This window comes from Sorex araneus, chromosome X (assembly GCF_027595985.1).
Source record: "Sorex araneus isolate mSorAra2 chromosome X, mSorAra2.pri, whole genome shotgun sequence".
Lineage (NCBI taxonomy): Eukaryota > Metazoa > Chordata > Mammalia > Eulipotyphla > Soricidae > Sorex > Sorex araneus.
Window position 1 is genome coordinate 370,577,712 of NC_073313.1, and position 23,202 is coordinate 370,600,913.

At 60.2% G+C, this 23,202-nt stretch overlaps 1 protein-coding gene across 3 annotated transcripts in view; it reads right to left on the minus strand.

The window, feature by feature from the left end:
* The window catches only part of STRN (striatin), a 76,731-nt gene that overhangs the window by 12,672 nt on the left and 40,857 nt on the right, over window positions 1–23,202 (minus strand). Inside the window, exons 4-11 of one of the 3 annotated variants that reach the window (XM_055120058.1) lie at window positions 14,917–14,995; window positions 13,250–13,417; window positions 11,137–11,269; window positions 8,226–8,361; window positions 4,250–4,360; window positions 1,855–1,941; window positions 1,286–1,429; window positions 234–370 (exon numbers count right to left, since the gene is read on the minus strand). In XM_055120058.1, the coding sequence (XP_054976033.1) occupies window positions 234–370; window positions 1,286–1,429; window positions 1,855–1,941; window positions 4,250–4,360; window positions 8,226–8,361; window positions 11,137–11,269; window positions 13,250–13,417; window positions 14,917–14,995 (995 nt within the window). Of the gene's footprint in view, window positions 1–233; window positions 371–1,285; window positions 1,430–1,854; window positions 1,942–4,249; window positions 4,361–8,225; window positions 8,362–11,136; window positions 11,273–13,249; window positions 13,418–14,916; window positions 14,996–23,202 lie in introns of all 3 variants that reach the window. The other 2 variants (XM_055120057.1, XM_055120056.1) reach the window with 2 other exon arrangements.

A 23,202-nucleotide genomic window follows, 5' to 3' on the forward strand; every position in this document is an offset into this window, starting at 1 on the left:
CACACGCCATCCCCGCCGCCTCAGGACGCCCACCGAGACGGGGGAGAATTCTGCCCCCCACCAGGACAGAAGTCGCTCTCCACTGGCAGAGGGACCCAGGGGACGGCCACAGTGCTCATCTCTCCGCGCGGGGCAAGGGCACGACTGTCCTTAGGACGTGTTCCTGCTCCAGGGTCCGGCCGGACCTGCCCCCGCCCGCTGCCCCCACGGCCCGGCCCTCCCTCCACACTCACGTCATAGGTCAGCGAGTCGGCCTCGTTGGCCACGGTCAGCCCGGCCAGCTCCCCGAGGCCCAGCTCGTTCTCCAGGGCCTCGTCCGCTCCCATGATGAACGACTTCCCGGAGGAGGGCGGGAAGGTCAGCGCCTCCACTGCGGGGAGAGAACAGAGGACGTTCAGAGCAGCCGAGCCCGTGCCGAGACGCGGGCCGGAGCCTGCCGGCGAGAGGGCGGCACGGCTGCCACGAGCTCCCGGCGCCTCCACGGGCTTGTCACTCTCAGCGGGCGAAAGGAAACGGGGCCACGCCGTGTCCAGGGGCCACCAGGGCCACCGGGTCCTTCCCTCCCCGGGGCTGGGCCGAGCCCGGTCGGGAGCGTGCGGTGACCCCCAGCGGGGACCAGCGCAGGAAGCTCCAGACCCTCAACACCTGCTCTGCAGCCTGGGCCCCGCAACCTCCCGCCCCGTCCCGGCGCCTGCCACCCGGGGAGCACCCCCCCTGCGGAACCCTCCCTCCCAGACGGAGAGAGACGCTGCCCTTCCCCTGCTGAGGTCAGCGCTTAGGCCACTGCAAACTGGAGGAAACTCTTACACGCACCAGTGATGAGTCGCTGCATAAACTACCCCACACACTGACGGGAGACTGAGCTCCACCTTTTTTTTTTTTTTTTTGGGTCACACCCGGCGATGCTCAGGGGTTACTCCTGGCTCTGCACTCAGGAATCACCCCTGGCGGTGCTCAGGGGACCATATGGGATGCTGGGGATCGAACCCGGGTCGGCCGCGTGCAAGGCAAACGCCCTCCCCGCTGTGCTATCGCTCCAGCCCCGTGAGCTCCACCTCTTCTGCCTCTTTCCGTACCCCGGGCTTCTCCGTGCGGGAGCGGCCTACCCAGGGCCTCGGGGGTGCGGTTAGGGGGGTGCTGGCACCGGCATCTGAGAGCTGCTCGTTAGTCTATCCGCCCTGTAGGGCCGGAAGGCCTGAGGCGGAATCAGCCCTCGGCGGCTGGCCCGAAGCACAAGCCGGACGGCCCCATGCAGTGGCTCTCGCCGGCCCCCTGGGGTACTCGCCTTCGTCCGCCCTGTTCATCTCATGCTCGGGCCCGCGGGAGCTGCTGGGCCTGGCGGGCGGCCCCACGGAGGGCTGCAGGGAGGGCAGCTCGTCCACGTCCCGAAGGTTGGCCAGCATGTCCTGCAGCTTGGACCTGTTGGGCCCTAGCCCAGGAAAGGAGCAAAGAGAGGGGCGGGGGGGGGGGGGGGGGAGACGGAGAGGGAGATAGGGGCGGGAGATGAGACAGAGACAGAGAGACAGAGAGCAGGGTGGGTAGGAGGGAACGAAAGGGAGGAAACAATTAGTAGCAGCCAAACTGCACCACGACCTCGTACACGACTGACACTTCCTGTCAGACTCCCTCATTCCAACCACAGGCGCTGGTCGAAGCTTTCACATGTCTTGAAAAGCGTTTTTTTAAAGACATCAGACTAACGGCAAACGTCACTACTGCACGGCAGGAACTGCTCGGGGCACTCAGGGCTCTGCCGGCCGTGCCCGCCGGGCCGCCAGCACGACCCCCTCCGCACGCTTCCGCGCCCACAGCTGCAGCTACGCACCCGGCAACCTCATGCCTGCGGCCACTCACCTGCGCGTGCGGGCTGCGTTCTCCCACTTGCCTGCTTTGACTGTTTTATATAGGATAGAGGCTGAAACAGATCTTCGGTAGTTTTTCCTGTTACGAGTTTAATTAAGAATGGGAAAATCTTACCCATGGTCCATGATGGAACTGTTTTCCCCCGATACCAGCAAAGAACACAACTATTTTCAAGCAACTTCCACTAGTATCTAGAATTCTATGTCAAGACAGTAAGTCTGGATACACAATTTGACTGGAAATATTTCTACCGGGCCGTATTAAAAAGACACAAACTTGCCGAGTGGGTGACAGTTCAATTTAAAAATATTCACAGGGAGCTGGAGGAATAGCACAGCGGGGAGGGCGTTTGCCTTGCACGCGGCCGACCCGGGGTTCGAATCCCAGCATCCCATATGGTCCCCTGAGCACCGCCAGGGGTGATTCCTGAGTGCAGAGCCAGGAGTGGCCTCTATGCATCGCCGGGTGTGACCCAAAAAGCAAAATAAATAAATAAATAAATAAAATAAATAAAACTATTTACAGCGGCTAATCCGTCAGGACTTCAGTATCAATTCAAAGGTGTTTTAGGGCTCGACGCTCTCGGTCGCCATGACCTAGGCCTTGGTCCAAGCCCAGAGGGCCGCTGCGTCAGGATTCCAGGGCCCGGAGGCGGCAGACTCGAGACACCCCAACCCCAGGCCCTTCCCCTGCCCCCCGCCTGGACACTGACCCGGCTCCCGACTCAGCAGCCGGAGACCTTCTGTGAGTAGGAAAACCATTCCAGTCAAATGATGCAGGCCTAGAACTCAAAGGCTAAATGTCAACTAAAGGGATGCTGGTGCCGGCAAGGAGGGAATCATCAACGCACGGCAGAATCCTACGAACACTCGCACGACTTCCTAACGGGAGACACTTTGCCCTTCAAGACACCTGCTACTGTGCCCTAGCACTTACAGAAACTTACCAAAACTTCAAGTCAGTCTAGAAATAAAATACTCTGCTTGTTCCTACCCACAAATTTTTCTCAAATTTTCAGTTTAATGCTTTCGTCATGGTTCTAAAAAGCCTTAACAAATCCCGTCTATGTTTACAATTAATCTTCAAATCAGAACTATTTGGGTAAAAGGCACAATTTTTTTAGGATTTTACTACTAACTTCTCACTATGACTGAATTCCCACCCAGCGGACATTAAATGACGCCACCTCTCCTAAGCTCACGGCTGGTAACGACACTATCACTGAAACTAGATTTGTTGATCAAATATCACCTTTGATCACAGTGGTAAACTCAGAATCGAGCAAATAGAGATGAAAATGTTTATAAGTAACTGCCAGGCTGTAAAAGACAATCCCAGCAGGCTCAGTTTTCTGAGAGTGACTTTGGTAAATGGTATCATCACTCTAAGGAGAGAAGGGAAAATACACACTTGGATACATTCTTGCGGCCTTTTGCAGCCTTTCGGGTCAGCCTTCCCCAGGGGGCCCTGAGCCCTGCCTGACACCACGCTTCCATCCCCCAGGGGGCGCTCCGGGGCCCTAAGACCCCGGGCCCTGAGCTCCAAGGGGGTGGCCGCCCAGAGGAGGCGGAGACCCTTCTCAGGACGCCTGCGCCCCCTGGAGTTCAACCCTGGAGCTGCCCTCACCGAGCCTGGGAAAGCATAACCAACTGCTTACTATCGTTAATGATTTGCAAAGTGAGTATCTTCTGTATGTACGTATACATGATTCACAGGGCGTGAGGGTTCTACAACTGCAGCTTCTGGTTTTGACGTGGCACACATTTTATCAAGAAAGGGGGAAAAGCTAATTGGAGGTAACTTTATAAATAAACCTATGCCCCCGGTCCCCCATTCCAAATGAGAAAATACTTTTAAAAGTCACATACTCGACACGGTGCCCTGTATAGCTAGAGGAGTGGCGAGAGCAAAGGAATCGTGTTCATGAACACACAGAATATTCAGGGGTAGAAATTAATTTTCTTTTTTGTCTCCAAGGTCTAAAATTACATAGGTTAATTTTGGTGGGTATCCAGAGGGTCACACAATATGAGATTTTTTAAAATTGTCAATAGTTAAAAAAATAAAAAAGTCTTTGTGGTCAATAAGTTCACACACGTGTGAAAATCAAATTATTGTTCAGTTTGAATACACAAGCCCACGCTTCCGTACATCTCTGGGTCACCTATCAGGCCGTGTCCTGGCTCCATAACCACACGCCCAGCTTTAAGTTCACAAAATCAAACAGTCTCCCATTTAATTTCAACCCCCGAGGACAGGTGAGAGGAGAGAGGCCGGGAGCAGGAGAGAGAAGGAAGAGTGAGTAGTTCCAGGAGGACCCCGGAGGGGACACAGGGGAGGGGGAGAGGCGGGGGCCGCGGTGCGCAGACACGATGCTTCCACTTACTCTTCACCCCCTTCTTCCCCTTCCTCTCCTTCCTGTACTGCTCCTTGAGCTTGGTGATCACGCCCTGGTCCACGTTCCAGGCTTCGGGCACCAGCCCTTGGTCCTCCTTCTCTGCACGGAGGAAACAGACGAGAGAGCCTTTTCAGCGAGGTGCCTGACCACGGCCACCGTCTTCCACAGCCCCCGCCTGCCCTCGAGCAGGTGACGGGAGGCGGAGACCGAGTGGGCAGTCCCAAGTCACAGCCAGTGTCCTTCAGAGAGACGCAGGGGGACGGCCAGGAGGACTGAGTGGCGGGAGCAAGGGAGGCCCCAAACTGACCGAGAGCCCCGCACTCCCACGCCACCTTTCTCAGTTCAATTGAAACTGACTCACAAAAAGGAAAAAAAAAACACCCACAACCTTGAAAAAAAAAATAACCACGACTTTTTTTTTTTTCTTATTACAAGATGAAGGAAGCTAATCATGGGCTGGGGACCGTCTTTCCGGGGTTCCCTCTGGGGCCCACCAAGGCCACCTCTGCTCCGCAAACTCACTCCCGCCCTGGAGCAAGGGACCATCAGTGTGTGAACTCTCCCCACGGGAAAAGGAGCCTCCAGGAGAAACAACTTCGGATGATTTTCACTCTGAGAAGAACATGCGGCGCGATGCTGTCCACTGTCCAGCTGGCAGCGTTAGCGACCCCGTATGGTGGCCACTGCCCGGTCACTATATACCTAACGGGCCAAACTCACAAAGCCAAACTCCGACCCCACATCTGCTCCATCCCATCGGCCTCTCTGGCCACGGCGATGCTGTCCACCTCTGCCTCCCGCCATCACCCCTTCCTCTCACGCCCACGGCCGGGGAATATTGTGGACACGGCGCACGGGGAGGCCATTGCAGTGGCCCCCTCCCCGCCCACCCGCTCCGGCTGGGGCAGTGAGAAGCACCTGCCCGCAGAGCTCCATTCACACGGCTGCCCGGGCGATGCTTGTAGCCAAGCTCGCCCCTCCTGGGCCCCCAGGCCCCGCGGGCTCAAGACCCTGTGCTGGTCACTCTTGCGTCCCTTCCCTCGCCCACTGGGGGACTGAGTGAGGCCACGTGCTCTGCCTTTCCTCAGGAGCGCTGCCTCCTCGGCTGCCCCACGGAGAGGGACTGCGCTGCCACCTGTTCTGGACGGCGCTGTCCCCGCCGGCCGCCGTGGCCGGAGCACCCTGCTCCCCTCCTGTTCGACTCTCCATCACGCTCATGGCCGTCGGACCCCAGGCCACAGGGGCGGGGCCACCCCGCGGGCTCCGGCGCATCCCGGGCTCAGCCTGGCCTCGGCACACTCGGGAGTGGAGCAGAGCAAACAGGAGTCCCGGTTCTGTTTCCGTTGTCCTTCTAGCTCCTTCACTGGCGGAGGGTCTGTGGCTTGTGGCTCCTGGGATCCTGGTTTGAACGATGGGCAACCCCAGGTCCTAGGAACTGTTCCGGGCGGGGGAGACGGCTCAAAGGGCCAGAGCACATGCCGAGTGTGCAGGGGGCCTGGGTTCGAGTCCTGAGCACTGCAGGGAGCCGGCCACGGGCACCTCAGCCCACGGCGTGAGGCCCCAAACCCCAAAGCACACACGCCAGCTGCTCAGTGGACCTCGGAGAATACCGGGCACCTTTTTCCTTCCTTTTTCCATAAAACAGACAACTACAATCACCAGAACAATCTATTTTGTAAAACAATAATTCTAATACTTATCTTCATCAATTCTGAATTAATCCATTAAACAGGGTGACCGTGGTACCCTAAAGTACCTCCCAGTTTCCTAAGTACAACCTAGCCTTGACACCGCCCTCACCGGGCTGACTCCTGAGAGGTGTGCGGGGAGCCTCGCTGGTCTGCGGGCCCAGGCCAGGCGCTGGATCGCAGCATCTCACCCCTGCGGGGGAGGGGAGTCGAGGGGCACTCGGGAAGCATTTTCAAACGTCCACTCTGTGACAGCGGGTTAACAATCTAGTTTTGTTCACTGACTGCAAAATCCAATGCTCGGACTCTGGAGGACGGGGAGGGGCCCGAGCCACAGGCCCTGAGCAGACAGTGCTGAGCAGGGTGCCAGGGGTCCCTCCCGCCTCCCAGAGCCCTCCCAGCAGATGACGTGTCCCCAACGGCCATTCGGCCACCTGGGCCCGGCTCACACGGGCACACGGGAAGCTCACGCCGCAGCTCTGCCTGCCGTGACGCTGACGATAAAAGGCCGAGGCCTGCTCCCGAGGACGGGCCCCTCGGGCGGCGCCCTCGCCCGCGGCGGGCTCAGTGCAAAGACCCCGGGACCCCCAGAGCAGCTCCTCCTGAGTAAGGCAGGGAAGATGGGAAAGTCCACTTTTTTTTTTTTTTTTTTGGTTTTTGGGTCACACCCAGTGATGCACAGGGGTTACTCCTGGCTCTTCACTCAGGAATCACTCCTGGCAGTGCTCAGGGGACCATATGGGATGCTGGGATTAGAACCCGGGTCGGCCGCGTGCAAGGCAAACGCCCTACCCGCTGTGCTATCGCTCCAGCCCCCGGAAAGTCCACTTTTAACTTCCTTCTGGTCTCCCAACTCTGTTCTGTGGAAATACGACACGGCCGCTGGACAGTCCTTAGCGCCGAGGACTCAGGAACTGCTCCGAATCACGCTTCCACTGCTTGTTACAAAGAAAAGGGGGGAGGAGCAGCATCAGCTGCCCGGGTGCCCTCGCGGGAGGCGTTCCCCGCACCCAGGGCCGACCACACCCCAGCAAAGGGGCAAGTGCGGGACCTTGTGAGTCGCGACTGGGGAACTGCATCGCCCACCAGAAAGTCGCTGTGCAGTGACTCTGGCCCGATCCTGCCAGTCAGCCCACGGCGTGTTTGCCGGCGAGCTGCACCGCGGTGTGGCCACACGCTCCTACTCAGGGTCAGTTAAACACGCACGGGAAGTCCCCATAAAGGCCGTGAAAGTGAAGCGGATAGTTCGCCTCGCCCTGGCGGAAAGTCACCAGCAAGCTGGAAGGAACGCCCTGTGTCGCGGCCTAAGGGCAGCCTGGGCCGCCCGCGGGTGGGGGGCTCGCTCGGAAGCCCTGCTTCAGGGTGCTCAGGCTGGCTGACGGTGCTCCTTTCTGGGGGCGGAGCAGACCACTTCGTCACGGTGTCTCCGGTGGAACGAGAGGCTACAGAACAGGGTTCTACTACCCCCTGTGCGTCTGGGCCGGAGGAGCCAGAGCCTCGGGCAGAGCTTTCGCTCAAGTCCCACGTGGACCCGCGCGCCTTCGGGAACGCACCTGGCACAGGGCCGGGGAAGCTCCGGGTACAGCTGAATACCCCCTGCCCTTACCCGAGAGCTGATACCAACCACAAATAACTTAATTTCTTTTGACTTTAGGATTATTTTCTCGCCAGAGAAGAGCGACAGCCCCAGCCACTGGCCCTTCCCGCCTCGAGACGCCGGCCGAGAACTCGCCGATGCGCCTCCCTGTGCTCTCATGCTCAGTGGCGCACAGTCGAGACCCCCGAGGTCTGGCCACTACACAAGGACCCGACGTGAATCTGCACCCAGCCCCGGGACAGCTCCGTGGGAGAGCACCGGCCTCTGCAGCTGCGCCGGGGCCCCAGGGAGGCGTGCGGGCAACAGGGCCGGAGCCCCCAAGACCAACTCCCCCCAGAGGGAGGCTCACAAGAGCCACAGACGCAGAAACCCCTGCCAGGGGTGGGCGTGGGCCCCCCGCGTCTCGCCAACACAGGGAAGGGGGAAAGAGGAGGGAAGACGAACGCTTGAGACGTCTTAAAAGTGACGTTTGTACCATGCTGCTCATGGAAAAGAAGAAGTAACTTAGCGGAGCCACTTTGCTTAAACACACACACACACACACACACACAGTGCTGCATGCAGCTGACAAAGCACGCTGGCTCACACACGTGCAAGGCTCCCACGTGGCTGGCCGCGGCCGGCTCTAAGCACCCACTCTGCGTGGCGGAACGCGTCCAGAGCCCAGGCGCCTCCTTACCCCAGTCTGTTCCGTCGCCGGCGCTCCTGGACTCCCCGTCCCCTTCTTCAGACGCCACCAAGAAGTCGAACTCCTTCAGGGCTTCCTTCGTGTCCCGGTCTTCACTGCTCTCGGCTGGCACCTTTTTCCTGACCATCTAAGGAGAGAAGGCGCGGCATGAGAACGCTGGGCTCTGCCCGAGGGTGGGTCAGACAGGAGACCAGGCTCTGCCATGGGGTGAAAAGCCACTAGTCGGGGCTGGAGCGAGAGCACAGTGGGGAGGGCGTTGGCCTTGCACGCGGCTGACCCAGGTTCGATCCCCGGCACCCTCTAGGGTCCCTCGAGCAGCGCCAGGAGTCACTCCTGAGTGCAGAGCCAGGAGAAACCCCCGAGCATCGATCGCCAGGTGTGACCCAAAAAGCAAAAAAAAAAAAAAAAAAAAAGAAAAAAGGACAAAGAAGGGGCTGGAGCGATAGCACAGCGGGTAAGGTGTTTGCCTTGCACACGGCCGACCCGGGTTCGATTCCCAGCATCCCATAGGGTCCCCTGAGCACTGCCAGGAGTAATTCCTGAGTGCATGAGCCAGGAGTCACCCCTGTGCATCGCCGGGTGTGACCCAAAAAGATCAAAAAAAAAGCCATTAGTCAGCCTCCCGCCTACCCAACCCAGGAGTGAGCGAGAGACCGTTTCTGGAAGCTCCACAGCGTGTAGTTCAAGTTCATTTAGAGTCTCCCCAGCACGTGCTGGACGGTGGCACTGACCGCCCAGGGCCTCCCACACGGGGACGCACCCTTGGCCTGCAACTGACTGAAATGAATGGGGCTGGAGGTGTTGCTCCGGCAGGCAGTGCTCGCCTGACAGGTGTGAGGTCCTGGGTTCAATCCCCGGTACTGGAATAAATACAACAACAGAACCACCGGCTGCGAACCCGTCAACTCAGGCCTGTCAACTCCGATTCATGACAGAGCGATGGAAAGCGTCCTGACACGCAGCAGGAGAAACCCGCCCCCGGGCTGCAGTCTGCAGACAGTCCAGCCCAGCCCCAAGCAGAGACTCTGCTGCCATGACACAAAACACGGTTGTGACTGTTCAACATCACCTCCTCACAAAACTCACAATCACAACAGCTGCAAACTCAGAAACCCACAACTCAAGCTTCACAAGGTACTTTGTGGGAGGGGGGAGGGAGGGAGGAAAGGAGGGAGGAAAGGAGGGAGGAAAGGAGGGAAGGAGGGAGGGAAGGAAGGGAGGAAGTTCATGGCTGAGAATTCCTAGAAGACCATCTGTTACAGTAACTAGTTTGTAGAATTTTAGTATCTGGCTGGACACAGGAGGGGCTGGGGGAGAGCAGGCAGGGACGGTGCCTGCCTTACCCTCAGCTGGTCTGGGGTTTGGTCCCCAGCACCACACAGGGTCCCCTGAGCCCCACCAGGAGTCATTCCTGAGCACAGAGCCAGGAGTAACCCCTGAGCATGCTGGGTGTGGCCTAAAAACAATCAAAAAAAGATGTGGGACTAATGAAGAAAGAGTGCTGAGGGGCCGGAGCGATAGCACAGCGGGTAGGGCGTTTGCCTTGCACGCGGCCGACCTGGGTTCGATCCCCAGCATCCCGTATGGTCCCCTGAGCACTGCCAGGGGTAATTCCTGAGTGCAGAGCCAGGAGTAACCCCTGAGCATTGCTGGGTGTGACCCAAAAAAGCAAAAAAAAAAAGAGTGCTGAGCGTGGGGAGGACCCTCTTAGGAGAACCCCCATGCCCCCAGGCCCGTGAGAGGCCGTCTACCTTCTTCTCTCAAATTCGTACTGAGTTCTGGGGGAAGAGAGAAGCAGAGAGCGCCTAACCCTGAGGCAGCACTAGAACCGGCTCTACCCCTGGAAAGCCGCCGGCCGTGGACAGGACGAAGACTCCTGAGCCCCATAACCAGGGCCCTGGCGGCAGGTTTGGATGAGAGACGCTGGCAGGAATGCCCGGGGCTCGACCCCGCGCCTGCACCGCCCGGCCGTGACAGCCTGCAGGGCAGAGGGCAGGCAGAGAGACCCCGCTAAGAGGCACTTCACGGGTCACAGGAGACCTCACACCTAGTGTCATCTCCTGCAGCCTCACGACTTCCCTGGGCACTGGCGGGACTCCCCCTCCTCCCCTCTGTGCAAACTCAGCGGCTCAGCCCAGGAGTAAGACGGAAGCCGAGGGTAAGCCACGGCTGCGGACGCTAGTCCCAGCTTTATCTTACCACACCACCCTCCACACCCGTCTGCAAAGAAAACATGAAGGAGGAGGGCCGGAGAGAGAGTTCAATGGGCGGCGCAGCAGGCTTTGCGTGTGGGAGGTGCCATTCCGCCCCTGGCGCTTCACGGTCCCCAGAGCAGCACCAGGAGGGGCCCCAAAGCAAAGCGAAAGAAAGAAACGTAAAAGAGGAATCGCGGACAACTTCCTAGGGGGGAAAGAAGCAAAGCATGGCCTCATCCTTTACTTTCCGAGGAGGGCGTGGTCGGAGGAGAGGGCTGACCAGGGAGGGGAGCAGCGGGCGGGAGGGCAGGGAGGGCAGAGGCTGGCGACTCGAGGAAACGGTTCTCCAGGCAACCTCCAAGGGGAAATGCTCCTGCTCACGAAACCCTGAACACCCCGGACCCTTGAGGAAGACGCGCGCGGCTGTGGGGCACGTCGGCTGAGCAGATCCAAAGGGCAGAGTGGACGGCCCCATGCTGCCGGTCACCACGGAGGGCCTCGTGGGCCTGGGAGCCCAGGACCGCACGCTCAGGGTGTCACCAGCCCCCCAGAAGCGCAGGGGCGGGGAGGGAGCTGCCCTCACACTCCGTCTAAAATACTCGATTCAAAATCAACACTGAAAAGCCACCGAGACTCCGGGCCCCGGCTTCTGAGACGGAGTCAAAGGCCGAGACTGACGCGGGACCCCTCGCCCCCACCCAGCTCACCGTGGACGTGTCCATGACGCTCTTGTCCCTCCCGTCCACGTCGTCGTCCTCATCTTCGTCACTCAGCTCTGCTGCGCTGTCGAGGAATTTGAAATTATCCAGCACGGAGGCAGAATCCGTCAGCTCGGATTTTCTGCTTAAAACAAATACACCTTGCTTAGTTAACTGCGCACTCACGGCTGGGAGTTAATTCACGGCAGGTTGCAATAACTTCTGCTTAGACTGTAACTGTGATCCCCAAAATAATATCATGATCTGCATTGATCCGTCTCCCAGACACTAAACGCCCAGACATTTGATTCGACAAGCAACTATCGGAGCAGTTACTCTTCCGAAAGGATGCTGCAATCCTATCAGATTGACGATAATCTTCCATAGAGAATTCCTCCCGATTTGTATCGATCTGATTTTTAAATCAACCTTAACGTACTTTTTTTTTTTTACATTATTTTTTACTATTTCTGCCTCCACTCAACAACTCTTCTTCTGATACGTTTTAACAACAAAGAAATAACCAGCGGGTAAGTTCTTTTTCTCTCACACAGCCTTTCGCCGGCCCCTGAGCACCACCGAGTGTGGCCCCACCCCCCAGCGCCCCAAAACACGGCGAACTTAGTGCGTCAGTCACTGCAAACAACCCACGGCCCGAGCTGATATTCTGGAAGCTCGTCAGATCCTTCCCAGGCTGGGGAGACAGCACAGAGAGGGGTGTCTCTGGACCTGCTGACGGCCCATCACTAAGGGAAGCCACTGAATGTCAAACACCTGACCTGGCTTCAGTCCCCTCAAAACACACAGCAAACCATCCCCGAGTGGCCCGAGCTCCAGCGGTGTGGCCCTGGTGGTCCCAGCACCGTGGCAGAGACCCCCCGGCAAACCGAAGGATTTATTAGTTCACTGGGAGATGTTCAGGATAAGGTTACGCTTATTAAGAGGCTCACGACAAGATACTTGCCTAAAACACCCAGCCACAGGCCACAAACCAGGGAATATTGCTAAGCTGATAAATCTCAAATTTCCCATCTGCTGAGAGCGGGCTCTTCCTCGCCCATCCTGTTCCCTAGTCCTGTATAAATCAGACAGACTCAGAAGGGCGCAGCTCTGGGGCGGGCGCCCTGGGCCTGCAGGTGGCCCAGTCTGAACTCCAGCACCGCGAGACCCCTGGGCACCTCCGCGGGTAGCCCCCGAGCCAGGCCAGGGTCAGCGCGACCAGAGCAGACCCGCCAAGGGCAGGGAGCCTGCGCCTGCTGTCCGGGTCTGCACAGAAGCTGTCCACATCACGTCTATTAGAACAAGCTAACGTTTCCTCTCTATGACATCTAGGAAGACTCTGTCACTTCTGCTTCTGAAAGTCGTGCTTTTGAGCTTTTCCTAAACTTTCATAAACTTTTCCAAACAACAGAACCTACATTGTCATTAGAAAATTTGCAGCCAATCTCCAAGTCTAACCATGAATTAAAATAAAGTAACATCACATGTAGACTCTCACTAATCTTTGGCTTTTTATTCAAGGGTTGCATCATCTTTTTTTCTGAAGAAGCTCTTGACTTAACCGTTGCAGCTTATTCTGAGCAGGATTCCTTATAACTGCATGACACAAGGTCAAGCAAACAGAACCTCAGCTACGTGGACTCTTGACTTTTCCTGTCAGCTTAAAAAGATGTACTTCAAAGTAATTTTTCAAAAGAAATGTTATGGATAAAAAAAAAAAAGCTTTCTTGTGAGAATAATCTGATTTATGTGACTTCCAGATCATGAGGAATGAGATGTCATTCTTTCTGACTTGAGCTGAATTTCTCGGTCGAACCTCTAACGACCCCACTGTGAATGACACGGCGGCACAGGGTGGGCCTGAGCCTCCCCTCCTGCCCAGGAATCCCGCTGCCCTGGGGACCTTCCCCGCCTACGCACCCACATACCAGTCCTAAGTCTCAAATGGATTAAAAAAACACAAACCTCTAAATAGAAAGTCTTAACGTCAGGGCCGGCCCTTCTACCCCACCTTCTCGCCTTTCTATTAAACTTCACTCCGATGCCACTCGGTGAACTGCTTCCGCACCCGCAGCTCGAGTGTCGCCCCCGGGCCGGGCGCGGGCGGGGACGTGGCACTCACCCGATCATCGCCGCCTCCTTGGCGTCGGCCTCGGTGCCGTTCAGCACCGAGTCCGGGTTCTTCTCCTCGTCGCGGTCGGGGGCGTCGCTGGAGAAGCCCAGCAGGGCGCGCACGCGCTTGGACTTCACGTCCAGGATGGTGTCCGTGTAGCCCACCTCCTGCAGGTACCTGGGCGGGAGGAGGGGCGCGGGGTCAGCCACGAGGCGGGCGCACAGTGGGTCATGGAACTCCCGGCGCGCGGGAGGCCTTCGCGGCGGCACCTCCTCGCCCGCTGCTGCCCGCGCTCATAAAGACGCCGCCAGCTGCAGACGGGGCCGTCGCTGGCGGTACCAGCCTCGGGGGGGGCACAGAGAAATCAAAGATGCCCACAATGCCCCATTCATCGGGCTGACGTGCCCGCACCTCGGCAGGCCCCCAGTTACTCTCCCCTGGCCGGGAGCACTGTTGCCAGTGGCCTCTGGGCCTGGTTCTGATGTGTCCTTGGGGCCACGGGCTGAGATCTGGAAAGAATGTTTCATTGTTTCTTGGTCACGGAGAAGAGGCTACTGTGTTTCTGAGCCCTCGGAGGGAGGGAGGGCAGGCAGCCGCCCTGGGCTCCGGGAAAAGGGACGAACCTGCCGTCCTGCGGTTCTCCCGCGGGCGGAGACAGTGCGGGGCAGGAGCTGTTCTCTCTTTGGGGGCCACCCCTGGCTGAGCTCAGGGGTCACGCCGGCTCCACACCCGGGACTCCATCCTGGCAGGCTGGGGGGACCGTGGGGGAGGCTGGGCTTGAGCCCGGGCCCGCTGCCTGCAGGCCGGTCCAAAGCCCTGGCCGGGGCCGCAGGGTTTCTGCCCAGCCCCGCTGTGTGACCGCGCCCCCGGGCTCTCTCTGGAGCACTGTCCTGTGGGGAGGGCAGGGTGCGGGCACTCGGACTCCCGCTCCTGAATGCCAGTTCCAGTGGTTTCCTGCCAGGCCCAGTAACTGTCGGCTCACACTGGCCACAGGCCCGGACCCTTCACTCTCACACACGTTTCCTAGCAGGAAGTGAATCCGGGCTCGGTCTACACGGCTGAGGAACTCAGGAAGCCCTCGACGCATTGAGAGGTTTGAACAATACCACAGCAGGGGCCAGAGCGGCAGCACAGCGGGGAGGGTGTCTGCCCTGCACGGGGCCGACCTGGGTTCCGTCCCCGGCATCCCCTACGGTCTCCGAGCCGCCAGGAGTAAGTCCTGAGTGCAGAGCCAGGAGTGGCCCCCGAGCACCGCTGAGTGTGGCCCCCCAGAAAGAAAATTACATGTGAATATTGACGAGACACATATGGTCAAGTACAAAAAGAGCTACAATAAGGACATAAAACTCTTCTAACTTCAAAAGAGTTAAAAAGAATTCTGCGAACTCTACATATAAGGGGACGTAGTAAAACGTAGAGGTTTCCGTGGACGACCTTCCCGGTGAAGCAGAAACTAGGAACGGAACGTTTTCTTGATGCTTCTCATTGATACTTATGGAAAACAAATTCCTCACAGGGGAAACCATTTTTGCGTCTGAACCCGGAAGCACGCCTGGCGGAGGAGTTCCTGCGAGAGGGGGCGGGAGGGGGCGCGAGGGGGCACGAGGGGGCAGGAGGGCACGAGGGCGGGAGGTGACGGGAGGGGGCGCGAGGGGGCGCGAGGGGGCGGTACGCACTGTCGCAGCAGCTGCCGGCCTTGCTTCCACATCACCTGGCTGTTCTGCGGCGGCTGGGCCTCGGTCTCGTTGCCCTCGTCTGGAACACAGAAGAGCAGGGCAGGGCTGACACCCGCGACACAGCCCGGGGCACGCGGGCCGGAGCCAGCCCCAGCAAACACGGCGTGGACGCACAGACTCCCGGGAAGGGAACCGCACAGCCACCCCGTCCCACAGCCACCCCGTCCCGTTCGGACCAGCGACGGGCTGAACCCCTGGGTCGTGTGTTTTGCTGTGTTGTGTGTGGGGGCCACCCCTGGCCGTGCCCCCCGCTGTCCTCTCTCGGCCCCACCAAGCACTCCTGTTCCAGACGCCCCGTCGGGAATCCTCGACCTCCCCAAGCCGGCCTGGGCAGCCGCGGAGCCTTCCAAGGCTGTCGCCGGGAATGAACTGTCTGGGCCCAGGAGCCAGAGCACCGGGGCCGGGGTCCCGCACAGGGTGGTCCCCCGGCTGCGGGCGGGAGCAGCACTGAGAATCGGCAGCGGCCCCCGCTGAGCACCCCAGAGGGAGTAGCCCCCCCAACGAATGAGAAGTAAACGACGTGTCTCCACAAGAAGTCTGGAGTCAAGACGCGTGAGAAAATCAACGTTCCTCGAAGTCCGGATTCCTGTCAGCCTCTGATCACGCCCGGGGCGGAGGCGCCTGCGCAACCCACCCCGGGCCCGCCCCTGGCACTGCCCCAGCCTGCCGGGGAGACCCCCGAGAGAGGCAGAAAGCGCTGAGCAGTGTCCAAAGATCAGGAAGAGGAAGGAGGGGGAGGGGCTTTGACAGGAGCTGAAGCCGCCAGGCGGGCGACGCCGGGACTGGGAGTGCTGTGCTTGTTCTCGGGTTTCTGTCTCGGGGTCACTCCCGGCGGTGCTCAGGGGTTCCTCCTGGCTCGGCGCTCAGGAATTCCTCCCGGTGGTGCTCAGGGGACCACGTAAGGATGCCAGGGATCAAACCCCGGCCAGCCGCGGCCAAGGCGAGCGTGCTGCCCGCTGTGCTTTGACTCCGGCCCTGGGAAGTGTCTCTACGTTACACGGACTTGAACATGACTGTGATGTCGGTGCTGTTTCTTGTTTTGTTTTTGTTTTGTTTAGTTTCTAATCTGCCACACTGACTTTTATCAGATGTTGCGGAGTGAGCAAAAGCGTTATCAGCACTGCCTATCCTCAACGCTGACACGCAGGAAGCGAACCCGAGTGTCGTCTGGGGCCGCACCAACTGTGCTCAGGGCTCAGGGAACCCGATGAGTCTAACCTGGGAGCACCGTGTGTGAGGAGCGCACCCTGCCCACCGCTCTCTCTCCGGCCCTAATTATGCAACTTTTAAACGAAACTAAATGCCGTTTCCGAGCCAGGGCGTCCTGTGGAGCCGGGGGCTGCGTCCCTCTCAGGCTTCCATTTCTTTCAGCCGGAGACCCGGTTCCGAAAAGTGGCTGAAGCGTTTGCACAGGCACAGACAAGGCCAGACCCGGGAGGAAACGGGCCAGTGTCACTGCTCGGGGGGTCTCGGCAGGGACACGCCGTGCCACAGACACGCACGTCACCTCTGAGTCCTCGTGACACTGAAGACGGGGGCATCGCTGCCACCCCCATCTGACCGAGCTCTGGGTTCTCGGCACGTTTCCAACGCCACATGGGAAACAAAGTCAAGAAACAAAGCCCCCCGAGGCGCCCCCTCTGGTGACCAGGCCAGGGGGGCTGGGGGGGCGGAGGGGGCCTGGCAGTGGCGGGAAGGGACCTGGGGGTCTCTGCACGCCAGGCCGAGCTCTCCCAGCTGACAGGCCTCCTCAGAGTTTATGTCTTTCCTGCAGCACGTTACCAGGACTGGGAATTACAGAAATGTGACCCAAAACAAAATTACAACCTGGACTTGTATTTTTCTCCGAAGTTCACTGTGCTGCACCAGTAACAGACAGGCGGGGCGTGGGGCAGCGGACGAAGGAAACGCCCCATTCAAAAGACACGACTACTGCAAGGACCCAAAGAGGGTGCACCACTTTTGTTTCGTTTTTAATTTTTTTGGCACACCTTTTTTATAAAGGCAAAAAAAGTGCCAACAGTGAAAGAAAGAAAACAAACCACCCACACAGCTACCTTGTGTCCAGCGCGCCTGTTGCCAGCACAGCGGGGGCAGCGCTGCCCCTAGGACTCCCCGTCAGACAGGCCCCGCCCTGCCAGGCTGCCACGGCCCCTGCCCTCGCGCGCGGCCGAGGGACAGCTCCTCCAGACGGGCGGCTGGACACCTGAGAAGCGGTCACTGGCGGGCAGTCGAGCCGCAGGCTGCTCCGGCCAAGAGGGCTGGGCGGGTGGGAGCACCGGGTGAGAGGGCTGGGCGGGTGGGAGCACTGGGTGAGAGGGCTGGGCGGGTGGGAGCACTGGGTGAGAGGGCTGGGCGGGTGGGAGCACCCGGGAGAGAGGGCTGGGCGGGTGGGAGCACCGGGTGAGAGGGCTGGGCGGGTGGGAGCACTGGGTGAGAGGGCTGGGCGGGTGGGAGCACCCGGGAGAGAGGGCTGGGCGGGTGGGAGCACCGGGTGAGAGGGCTGGGCGGGTGGGAGCACCGGGTGAGAGGGCTGGGCGGGTGGGAGCACCAGGAGAGAGGGCTGGGCGGGTGGGAGCACCAGGAGTGAGGGCTGGGCGGGTGGGAGCACCAGGAGAGAGGGCTGGGCGGGTGGGAGCACCAGGAGAGAGGGCTGGGCGGGTGGGAGCACCAGGAGTGAGGGCTGGGCGGGTGGGAGCACCAGGAGAGAGGGCTGGGCGGGTGGGAGCACCAGGAGAGAGGGCTGGGCGGGTGGGAGCACCAGGAGAGAGGGCTGGGCGGGTGGGAGCACCAGGAGAGAGGGCTGGGTGGGAGGGCAGGCCAGGGCTCGACCTCCGGCCCTGCCCAGAGTGACTCCTGGCCACGGGGCCTTGGGAGCCTTCAGGACTCTGCCGGAGGGAGGGGAGAGGCCCGGGCCGGCGGGGCTACTTCCTAGGTGACTCTGGACTCTGTAGGGCTTTCTCGGCCACACCGAGCGCTGTCCACTCCTGGCCCTGCACTCAGGACTATGCCCAGCTGAGCTCGGGGGTCCTGTGACGGAGCCCGGGTGGCGCATGCTCTGGGCGGGCCCTGGCCACTGTCTGGGGGGGAAGCAGGCGGGGCGGGCAGACGGGGGCTGTGGGAGGGCCACCGCGGGAAGGAAGGACCCCACGGAGGCCCCGAGAGCACACGGTGTGCGTCCGGGAAACGCGGAAGGTGCGCTTCTGTCCGTAAAACAGACCCACAGGCCACCCAAGGAGAAGGCACCCTCCCGTTCTAAAGAACAAAAAGGCAAGTTCTCCATTGGGATAAAACCTGCCGAGGGGGTGTGGTGCCGCCAGCAGGTCGACCCCCCTCCCCGCGGGGCGAGTGCCTCCGCAGCCTGGTGGTGCCTTCAGGCTTCCCGACACCCCCAAATTGCCGCTGTGCCTTTGGTCGAACCCCAACAACTTGGAGCCAAGTTTACCAAGGAATTAAACGGCCAAAGCTAGGTGTGTGGGAGACACACCCACAAACCACCTCCGGCTCAGCTACACCAGCTCAGTCACCAGCCTCACTTCAGAGACCAGCGATTTCTAAGAGCCCAAAGGCCGCAGTCCGGGCCAGCCCGGTGCAGAGCGGGCGCACCCTGACGGGCACGTGCCAACAGTTCATGTCTCTGGAAAAGATGGAAGCAAGAGCCTCGACCCAGAGACACACAAGAGAAATGCGGGTTCAGTGATAGCAAATTCCAAGCCTCCAGGGATAGGGGATGGGCCGGTCCCTCTCGTCCCCCTGTCCCCACAGGACCTGGAAGTCACGCCCATAAGCTGCCCCGGCTGCTACTTAAGCTCCTTAACGACCATGACCCAGAGACACACGAAAGAATCTCCAAACCAAGCAACTCACGGCAGAGATTTCTCCAGACCCTAATTATCTAACACTGTAGAATTCCAGGAGCCAGCAGTGACTCTTGCAGCCCCGCGACATCTTACGGTATTCCTGAGAAGCAGAGGAAAGAGAGAATGGGCAACACTGCCTGCACAGAGGGGGGGAGGGGCGGGATGGGGGATACTGGGGACCCCGGCGGTGGAAGACGTGCACTGGCGGAGGGATGGGTGATCGATCACTGTATGACCGAAACTTAAACAGGAAAGCTTTGTAGCTTTGTAACGGTGATTTTAAAAAAATAACAATAAAAAATTAAATTAACATTCTGAATTTTAAAAAAATGTCATGTGGAGTTCATGCCCACTTCGATCAGCTTACCAATGGCTGAACAAATAGCAGTGCTCCTACATTAGGAAAAAGATACAACCTGACAGCCGGGCCGTGCCTGATGTTCTCATCTTCTGCTTAACAAGCGGCCTGCGAGGGGCCCAGGCTCGGTCCCGGGACAGTCCTGCCAGGGGCGCCTCCCACGCTGACCTCTAGGAGCCCCGGAGCCCTGTCAGGAGCAGCCCAACGCGCCCCCCCCCCCCCAGCAAAGCAGGTTATTCACTTCCTCTCCCACTCGCCCATCGCCCGGGAAGGCGGCCGCCCACGCCGGGGCAGGGAGGGCTGACGACTCCCTCCGCGAGGACGAACCGCCACAGCCGGGCCCCGCAGTCAGCTCAGGGCCCACTGCAACAGCTCCAGGCAGGGCAGACCAACGGGGCCTCGAACCCTGGGCCCCAGAGAAGCGCTCAGCCGGGCGCCCGGAGGGCAGAAACAGAGCCTGAAGAAAGCAAGCTCCCACATACAGTTTCGTGAAAACTGTGACTCCACAAGGGGGAAAAAAAAGTCTTAAAATGGGCGCAAGGGGCTGGAGAGACGACCCAGCAGGGAGGGCGCTGGCCTTGCCCGTGGCAGACCTGGCTCAGGCCCCGACGTCCCATACGGTTCCCCGAGCACCGTCAGGAGTGATTCCTGAGTGCAGACCCCGAGCATCGCCAGGTGTGGCCAAAATAAAGTAAAATAACCTAAATTAATGGACCAGAGCGATAGTACAGTGGGTGGGGCACTTGCCTTGCACGCGGCTGGCCCGGGTTCAACACCCAACAAACAGAAGAACAGAAGGAACCCCCCCCCCCCAGCCTGCCAGGGGTGACCCCTGAGCACAGAGCCAGGAGTAAACCCTGAGCACTGCTGGGTGTGACCCCAAAACAAGAAAATTAAAAAGAGAGAAAGTCTTAGAAGTAGCCAGAGAAGAAGGTCCCCCACATTCCGTGGAGCAGAGAGGAAGACCACAGACCCCGCGAGAGTCAGCAGGAGGGGGTGAAGGGAGGGGAGCCACGGGCACCCAGAGGCGACCCGGCTCCTCAGAAACAGGAAACAACCCAGAACTAATTACCCGAGGACTGAAGAGCAAAGCCACGGGCTCAAAACCCACACACAAGAAGGTAAGTCCGAGTCGTCCAAAAATGCATCGCACGCGGGGGTTGGAGATACAGTCCAGTGGGGGGGGGGCGCATTTGCCCTGCACGCAGCCGACCAGGGTTCAATCCCCGGCATCCCATACGGTTCCCGGAGCACTGCCAGGAGTGATTCCTGAGTGCAGAGCCAGGCATAAGCCCTTAGCGTTGCTGGGTGTGACCCAAAACCAAAGATAAACGAGCAAATACAAAATCAAACAAAAATATATGTAGTATGAATCCTACCCCTAATTACAGATGATAAAACTGCAAATAAGACAAAATGTCTCATTGGAAACAAAAACCCAGGTGACTGCAAATAAAAAGGGGTTGGGGGGATGGAAAAACTGGACAGAAACTTCAACGGGAAACGGTTCCAAGCCAAGCAACCCGATTCTGCTCCGTGCCACGGCCCGTCTCCCCACTCGGGGCAGAGGACAGCACGGCAGGTGCCGCTGGATCCAGCCTCTGGAACCCCGGACGGTCGTGTCTGCGGGGATACCCTGAGAGCAGAGTCAGGCGTGGCCCCGGGCACCGCCGGGGGTGGCCCCCAAACGAAGCAGCAGAAACAGATATCCCAGCTCCAACACGCGCCCGGCGTCTCCGGGGAAGGCCTGGGACCCAGCGCACACAGCCACTGCAGTGCTCCAGAGGGCGCGTGGGGAGCAGGGGCGGGATGGCGGGGGCGGGGCCGGGCGCGTCACACAGGGCTCTGGGTTCAGCCCAGCACCACACGAGCAGCCCCGGGGGACAGAGGACAGAGGGTGCCGGTGGCCCGTCCCCCCAGGCCCAGTCCTGGCCACGGTCGCCTCTGGTACCCACCACGCCTGGGGCCGCCTGCAGGCCCCACCCCCGTGGGACAGGGGGGCTCGGCCGTCCTCCGGCAAACCCTGCCCCCAGCAGGGCCTCGATGCCACAGCTGGGTCCCCGCACCCCAACACTCGGGGCCTAGCCCTTCCCAGGGAGCTGCCCTGCCCGCCCCGAGCCCCCCTGCCCGCCCTCGCTTTAGCCGAGAGAGCCCCGGCTCCACCCTCTGTCCGTGTCCTCAGCTGTCAACAACGGGCACCGTGACCTACAGACACGTCCCCACAACCTCGACTGGACACTCGGCCCCTCTCATGTGCGGGTCCGTCTGTCCCAGGACGGCTGTCCAGACCGTCCCGGCTGAGCTGCTGCCCACAGCGCCGAGGCTGCCCGGGGCTGGGGGTCTCGCACTTGCTCTCCAGGTCTGTCTCCCGCCCCGCCCCCTCCGCTCCCTCCCCCGTGCTCACCCCCAGCCCCTGCCTGCCTGCCGGCCTTCTGTCTCCACTCCGCCAATGGGGGTGGGGGCTCCCTTCATCCAGCAGCTCGGAGCAGCCCCGGACCCACACACCCAACTGGCCACTGGCCGCTTTCGAGTGAACGCCTGCGCGCGCGCGCGCGCACACACACACACACGCACGCACACAACGCACACACACATCTCCCGATCCCCTTTGAGTCTTGAGGGCTTGGGGGGTCTTCCACAGCCCCTTTTCCAAGTCCCCCGTGCAAACAAGCAGCCCCGCCGTCCCCTGCTGTTCCTGAGCGCCGGGAGGCCCAGCACACTTGTCCAGGCGGCCTGGTGTCCCCCCACCCTGCTCGCCCCGCCTCGCCCCTCCACCGAGGCCGTGGGAGCCAGTCGGGCACCAGGCTCCATCGAGCTCTGGGCTCCGCGTGAAGCCCTCAGCAGAGCGGGAGGTGACGGTCACAGGGGCACCAGCTGCTCCCGGGCCAACTCTCCAGCTGCACCCGAAACAGGGAGACCACCAGGCCCCCGCCCGCTCGGAGCTGGTGCTGGCCCGCACATGGTTCAGCACGTGATTCAGCACGAACCACGACTTGTGCCAAGGTGTGACCTGGCCACGGCTGACCTGTGGCCCCTGCCCCGGAACCCAGTCACTCCCTCGAAGTCGCTGTTTCCCGGCTCTTCTGTAAAGCCCCCCGGGGCACCGTCACCCCCACACAGAGGCTGGACGCCGAGCGGGTGGGGGGGGCACTCGCCAGCGCTCAGGCCAGGACCGTGGGGTCCGAACCGCCCCCTGAACGTCCCCGGTCCAGGGCTCAGGACGGGGACAACTCTGGCGCGACCAGGCACCACCACGGCCTGTCACGTGCCCCGCCAGGCTCTCCCTCGCTCACGGGGCGCGTCGGGAACCCCGAGACAGACCCTGGTGCTCCTGCAGCGACACCGGCAGGCAGGGGACAGGCAGAGACCTCCCAAGCTCGCTGATGTCTCCCCAGGAGGCCAGGGGAAGGGGCCTGAGGCGACCCTCTCCCGCCCACACCCCTCAGACATACGTACCTGCAGGGGTCTGGAGCGCCTCACGTCTGCGAAAGTTCACGTTTCCCCACAGTGTCCTGCCCCACAGGTCACAAGAAGAGCCCATGAGGCGAGAGGAGGTGACAGGACAGAGAGGAAGTGGGGGATTCTCCCGGGGCCCGCCGGCCTCACAGCCGCGCCACAGTGCCGGCGGCTCTGCCCGATCCTCGGAGTTTGGGGAAACCCAAAAGAATGCTGCTCCGTGAATGAAGACCCCGAACAGCCAATGTCCACCAAGACCCCGGCAGATGGGGCTGTCTCTCAGTGCGGCGTGACAGTCCCCACAGACAACAGGAAGTCACCGGTGGCTGTCACAGCCCCTCTGACACAGGAGGAGGACTTGGAAAGAGCTGGGTTTTTTTTTCCTTTTTTTTTTTTGGCTTCTCCCTTGTACCTACCAATCAGTGAGTCCATCCTTAATATCGAGTTGTGACAAGGACCCCTTTTATAGGCCGTAAAAGGTAGAAGGGAAAATAGCGCAGCCCAGATAATGAATGTTTAGCGCGTCTGATCATGCTCTGCTTATAGCTTCTC